The following is a 7,001-nucleotide window of genomic DNA, read 5'->3' as shown; positions in this document are numbered from 1 at the left end:
GCGGGAGAGGGAGCCCGCTCAAACTACAGCTCCCAGGACCCGCCGCCGCCGCTCGCTGCTCCGCCGTCCCAAACATTTCCGCCGGGGCAGCGGCCAGCGGCGATCGGCGGCGATAAAGGTTCAGGTGGGCTCCTGAGCTGGAGCAGCGGCCGCTCGGGGCGGGAGGCTGCCCGGGCACTTCCCCGAGGGTTCCCCGGGAGAGCGGTGGCGAGTGGCACAAAGTCTCCGTTCGCTCGCCTGCCCGGGCCGTGGCTGTGCGCGGGCGGCGGGAGCCATGCCCGGCGTGCTGCCCCGGCCGCTGCCCGCCTCCCTCGGGCGGGGCTGCCTGGGCCGCTGGCTGCTCGCCGCTCGCGGGTGGGCGCTCCTGGGGGCCGGCACCGCGTCCTGCTCCTGCCTGAGGTGGCGGCACCAGCCCGCGCTGCCGCTCAGGGCCGCCCGTCAGAGCTTCGGCACGCAGGCTGGAAGGCTGAAAGCTGCAAAACCTGGCGGTAATAGCAAAGATGTGTCCGTGCAAAGGGCGCTGAACGAGGAAACGCTGGTGTCGGCGGCTCAGAAAGGTAAGGCGGAGGATGCTGTGTGCTGCTCCGAAGGGCTGGAGTCGTTTCCTTCTGCTGCTAAAAGTTTTGTGGTTCCAAACATCAACTATCTAGAAAAAAACAACCTCAGCACGCCAAGCCGGTTTCTTTTCCCATCGTATTGTTTGGAGCAGATGTTACATTTCTGTGTATACATTGCACAATCAGAACAAGTTATATGACTTCTAAACAGCCTGTTGATCTAAGTAATTATCAGACACAAGATGTAAGAGCCTCTCATTTTCCATTTCAGAAGGAAAACCTATCACATGCAGCCTGTCTGTAAGGCTGTTGAAATAAGTTCACTTCCAACAACATTGTCAAAGCTCTATATGTGATGGTAGTTTCTTTATGGATTGCCTTCGCTTTAGTTGGTCTCATTCACTTCAGGGAAAACTGGTTACTACATAATTAGCCTCAAAAAATTGGAGTACTTTGAAATTACTTACGGAAAACACCTTTAACTGATTAGAAGACTCCAGGAGAAACAGTTAATGTTTCCTCCATAACTTGTACTCCACTAAAATGCACACTTTTTCACTAAAAGATGGTAGTCTCTTTCCAAGTACTCAAATATTTTGAAACATAGAATCTCATATGACTTATTTTGCAGTATATACTGACACTTGCACTTCAGATCAAAATTGGAAGATAAAAACTAATCAGACAAACAGCAGTTAATTATGTTTTTTAAAAATTATTTTGTTCTGATATGCCCCTTTTTACTGTTCTGTTGATTGTTAATTCATAAAATCAGTTATTTTCAGTGTGTGCAAATTATAAACTTTTACTTTTTTATTTTTACTTATTTTCTTTGTGCAAGGATTTCAGTGATTGTGGGTTTAGGCGGTAGCATGAATGCTGCAATGCTAAATACCTCATTAGTTCCTGAAAAATCTGGCTCTCATGCACCCAAAAAGTAGTAGTAATTGCTGCTTTGGATCTTGAAAACATCTGGCAAAGTAATAAGGCTTAACACAGAGATATAAACATGCCCTGTACAATATAAGAGATGTTCCATGGTCTCTTTCACATCAGTGATGCATTTTGGAAACTGTTACTGGAATTTTTTCTTCTGCTAAAATGTTATTTGAGCTACAGACTAACAGAAGAGCATTCATGTAAGAAGATCATACAAGTGTTGTTATCCAAGGTTGTAATTTATGTGTTTTGTGTTTCATTTCAGTGAAAGAAGCTGGAAGAGACTTTACCTATTTTATTGTGGTGCTTGTTGGACTTGGTGTTACAGGTTATTTTTTTAAATTATATTCTTTATCAGGAGACACTTTTCATTAATTCCATCTGGTTTGGTAACTTTTCATTGCATCTGATATTGTTTCTGTTACAGGTGGTTTGTTCTATGTGATTTTTAAAGAGCTATTCTCTTCTTCTAGTCCAAATAAGATCTATGGAGATGCCTTGGAGAAATGCAGATCTCACCCTGAGGTTGGTTTTTGAACTTTAGTCATAAATTTGTGTTTCTCGATAGTACTGCCTCTCTTCAAGTCAAAACTTTGTGCAAGGAGTCTCACAAGCTACATGAAGACCCACGTGGTGCTTTAGCAGTTCTGCCAGCACTTTTAGCTGGCATGGGTTGGCTCAGCTCCAGAGCAGAGCCTCCATTAGGACAAGTCAGTACAAGCATTGACCTTGTGTGGACTAGCCTGCTAGAAGCCAACTAAGTGTGCCACAGCATAAAAAGTGATGGAAATACAGTCTGCCCTTCAGAGCATGTGCTTGTGTCACCATACAGAAAGTATTGGGGACTTTTCTGAGTGCCTGCTAAATGCAGCACTTGAGTTCTGCGGGTCAGAGAGGCAACTGGTCCCACTAAGCTCTGTAGATCTTACCTGCTGCCTTTTCTCAGCACACTAACTCTATTGTGACACTTCACTATGGTTCTGTCACTCTGTGCACTGATTCCCCAGGAATTTAAATTTTCTTATGTGGAGCACAATTAGCATCCTTTTGGCTAACTGGAATACAGGTGTAGAAGAGTCATGGGATCACACAGTTGTCATAGCTAGGTGTAAACAAAAATCAATATGAAACTAGATTTTTTTTAAAAAAAACTACTTCAGATGAAACATCTTTCAAGCAAGGTTGCCACAGATGCCTTTGAGGATAACCTAGAAATTAAGTGACATGTTGTTGCTCAAATAAAAATGAAGACTGCTTTGGAACAAGTTTGTAGAATTAAAACTTCTTTCCAGTACTTGCACAGTAAAACTTAACCCCCCCTTCTAACCAGATTTAAAGTTAGTTTAAGACTAAGTTGATCTACTCTGACTATAGATCTGAAAAAATATATAGATAGATACATCTATCTAGATAATATGAAGGGGAGTGCATTTGCATTTTAAACTTTGAAATGTACTCTCTTGGAGGAGACGTGAGCAAATATTTTGTGCTTTTTTTTTTCTTTTTACACAAAATGTCAGTTTACATGTCTTCATCTCAGAGAACAGTACAAATGGAGGATATCAATAGGATTTGTTTGAGACATTTAATATGGGACTGTAAAGAATAAAAAGGACTGGAATACAGAGGAGTTTTCCTTAAACTGTTTTCTTTCATAAACACTTATATTCTTGACATGTTAAATTCTCCAGGAGCATTTTCTTAAAAGAAGATTCATTCACAGCAGAGGTGTGAACTGATACTGGAGTACCTGTTTGTATGTGATCCTTTCTGACAGCTCAAACTTCTTTTCTCTTGTAGATAATTGGTGTTTTTGGTGACTCTATCAAAGGTTATGGAGAGGCAACAAGAAGAGGAAGACGACAGCATGTCAGGTACCCCTTGGTGTTTGCCCCATAAAGACATCAGTTTTTGCACAGCAAAGATATTTTTGGATCACAAGTTAGTTCTAGAGTGATAAATTGTTTGTGACATATCCTGTCACTTTTGATTGAACATAGAAGTTTTTTGCAGTACCTCTTGTGTCCCATATACCACTAAGTACACTGTACATAGAATATAAAATGCCAGTTCTGAGTGCCTCAAAACAAGCAGTGGTCATCATGGTAGACACAGAGCTCTCCAAAAAATAGGATGAGTCTGAAAAGAGTAGTACAGAGGCCTAGGCTTGCATGGGGGGAGCAGTAGTCTGACCGAAGTTTACAGTCTGAAACTATACTGGGCTGATACGCAAAATGCTTTTTGGTACTTGAGGCAACATCTCTACTGTGTACTTAACAGAACATCTATCACCTAAACCTTTCATGGGTGTGTCTATTACTTTCCTTTTGAAAGAAACAACAAAATTATTTCTTACAAAAAAATAAGTCCTTTGCCTTTATTGGGTTATTTGGCAGGAATATATTCAATGAGGTTTCATATAAGATGAGATACATAAGCCCAGACACAGCTTGAACCATGAAATTGAGATTTTTTATTTTGTCTGAGGAAAGTGACTTTTACTGGTTGAAGCTTTATCTCTTCACCAGACTCCATGAAATAATGTTTAAAGTAAAGCTGCTAAATGAAATTGATGCACACAAACATTCTGAGCATGTGTTTGTAAATATGCAAATTTACTATGAATCAGCTTTCCTAGTATTTAATTTCCATAATTTTGAATGCCTTGTATTTATAATAAATTTTTGAGCTGAGAACTGTGTAAGAGTGTAGAGTTTGCATCTGCAGTATAAGAATGATCTTAAATATTTGTCTCAAAAATCTACAGGTTTTTTTTGTGTATGAACACTTGAATGTAAATTTACTGCAGTAAGGGTCTTCATTCGTATTTGTTCTCTCTACCCCATCATGTCACTTTAAACTGTATTGGAAGTTTATTTCACCTGGGCATGACTGATGGTAATCAGAGATTGGTGCTAAACAGTAGTTAATAATTTCAGTAGGAAACATAAACTGGCACCAGAACTGTCATTGGATTATTAGTTTCCCAAAGTGGTCACTTTGAAAGTAATGTGCTATTTATTTAATAATTGAGCATAACCAACTCCAGTCTAAATACCAGCATTTAGGTTGGTGATCTCATATCAGTGCCAAAGTTACACAATTTCAGCAGAACAAAGTCATTGTAAGTAAAGCACGTAATAAACTGTTTGTTTTGATGCGGTTTAACCAACCTGATAATTAATTAGGAAAAACATGCTGTGTGTGTTTTGGCTTGATGACTTAGTTTGAGTGCCTAAAAAACTCTGGAAGTCTTGGTGATGTGGGGTCCCTTTCTAGATGTCAGGCTCCAGATCTCCAAGTCAGGGTTTTTTTAGAATCAATACAAGGAATTTCCGTAGTCTTCAGTAGTGGATTGCTTTTCAGTTTTGAGGGGAGGACTGGGGTGAGGACATTTAAGCATTTGATCTCTTAATCCTCAGCAGCTAATTAGCTCTTCTAACTCCACTAGTCCTTAGGCACTCACAGTAAAGCTTGAGAGAAGCGGTAGAGAAGGAACCCAAGGTAGCATAAGGACACCACCGGAATACACTTTCTTACAAAATAAGTAAGCAACTCCTCTAAGTAAGTTTAAATTTGAAGTCTTAACTAGCATATAATCTGTATTCTCGCTGGTGGTTGGGTTTTTGTTTTGTGTTGTTGTTTTTAGTCACGTTGAATACGTAAAGGACGGACTGAAACATATGCGTTTGAAGTTCTATATTGAGGGCACTGAATCAGGGAAACAGGGAACAGTCCATGTGGAAGTCAAAGAGGTATGTACAATTGCTTGATACACTTGACAAGCTTAGTCTTGAATTTAAACTACCGAAGAGAAAAAAACACTCTGAAATTCTTTTCTTTCCAGAATCTTGAAACAGGAAGATTCGAGGTTCGCTACATATTTGTGGATGTTGAGACCTATCCGAGAAGAACCATTGTCATAGAGGACAACAGATAGCCAATGATCAAAGCTGCTGCCTTATCTCACATTGGAAAATGTTGTTGTAGCCAGTCTGCACATGGATTGTGTGGTGTTGCCAATTGTGTCATGCAGCTTCAGGGCTGTGTTAAGGGAAGTAGCCTCTCAGGGCCTCATGTAAGGACTTTTGATAATAACAGATACGTGATTTAAAGTGAAACCAATGAAATATAGCCAAACTATCATGGTAGATATTCTTGACATAGGAAAATAATGCCTCCTAATAAACAGTTTAATGCTGGATAATACTTCTGAACACCCAAAACCTGAGTTTTGCAAGGTTTGGTAAGTTTTTTGTCTTCCTTGGCTTGGATTTTCCACTACCACTGCAATAAAGAAAGGGGTAGTTTAACTGTAGACAGAACTCTACTGTTTTCATTTTGGATACCTTTGTAGGTAAGAAGGTAGAATGTTAGTGATGCAAAAGAGATCTGGGAATATAAGGGTAGGAATGGTGATGGCATACACCTGTGACAAACAACTGAAGATAAAGACTTCAATATTGGTGTCTTCTAAATAATTACCAGGAAGCAGAACATCACTACCACCTGCTCTTTCCAGTGTTTGCCATTGTGCTCCACATGATTGTAGCAAGATGGGGTTTGGCCATTTCTCCCAGGCAGCTAGTGACAGGACAAGAGGACATGGCCTCAGGCTGTGTCAGGGGGGATTTGGATTGCACATTACCTTCAAAATATTTTGAAAACCACGATAATTGCATTTAAACTTCTCTCTTTCCCACCTTGTCTGCATCTACATGTGATAAACACATATGTGGTGTTTATCCGGGCACGTCTTTAGTCTGTAAAGTGTTCCACATAGTTTTGTTTTACTGCCTGCATCACCTTTCTAGCTAAGCAGATTTACCACAATGCTTCTGTATATTTCATGAAAGGGGGACAGAGCTGCGAAGGACATCACTTCTCCTGTGTTGTGAAAAAGCTGAGAATATGCTTGATAAAATGAAGACAAAAAGTAGCAGAAGAAATCCACCTATATCTGACCTTAGATGTATTAGTGTTCTTAATTTGAACAAATGATAAATGCAAGGCTCAAATGTTTTCCAGTCTCAGTGGAGGAAAGCTTTTTGGAATTTTTTTTGTAGGAACATCTCATCAGTGAAGAAAAAAGAACTTCATAGTTTGATTTATCAACTTTGTACTAGCTAGATACCTATCACCGGCAAGATTATGTAAGCCCCTTGAAACTTCAGAAGTACTAAAGCTTTGGGAATTGATAACTTCTTTCCATATTCCTCCTGAGGCTGAAGTTCTCTTGGTCTTTATAGACTGGCCTGGCACCCATGCTTACAAAATTTTCTTAAATTCTGTATTATGCAAACACATATGGAGATACCTTAATCAAAATTAGGTGAAGATTAGTTGAACAAGACATCTGGAATAGAGAACATTGATCTCTTGTGCAGTATCACCTTTCCTGGTGGTACTTTGCACTGGAGGGGAACAGTTTAAACTGAGTTTAAACATGTTCTAGAATGAACATTGATCTCTTGTGCAGTATCACCTTTCCTGGTGGTACTTTGC

General features: G+C 40.1%; 1 protein-coding gene across 1 annotated transcript; it reads left to right on the top strand.

The window, feature by feature from the left end:
• The first annotated feature begins 75 nt into the window (after positions 1-75).
• Positions 76-5,814, top strand: TIMM21 (translocase of inner mitochondrial membrane 21). Its single transcript, XM_041408127.1, has 6 exons — positions 76-557; positions 1,762-1,824; positions 1,924-2,021; positions 3,297-3,370; positions 5,146-5,251; positions 5,344-5,814. Exons 1-6 carry the CDS (start codon positions 275-277, stop codon positions 5,434-5,436), a joined length of 717 nt encoding a protein of 238 aa, XP_041264061.1. The 5' UTR covers positions 76-274; the 3' UTR covers positions 5,437-5,814.
• The last annotated feature ends 1,187 nt before the right edge of the window (positions 5,815-7,001 follow it).

Source organism: Onychostruthus taczanowskii, unplaced genomic scaffold, assembly GCF_017590055.1.
Source record: "Onychostruthus taczanowskii isolate IOZ18803 unplaced genomic scaffold, ASM1759005v1 scaffold29, whole genome shotgun sequence".
NCBI lineage: Eukaryota > Metazoa > Chordata > Aves > Passeriformes > Passeridae > Onychostruthus > Onychostruthus taczanowskii.
Note: the sequence above shows the minus strand (reverse complement) of the source record. Positions and strands in the feature narration are given on the sequence as shown.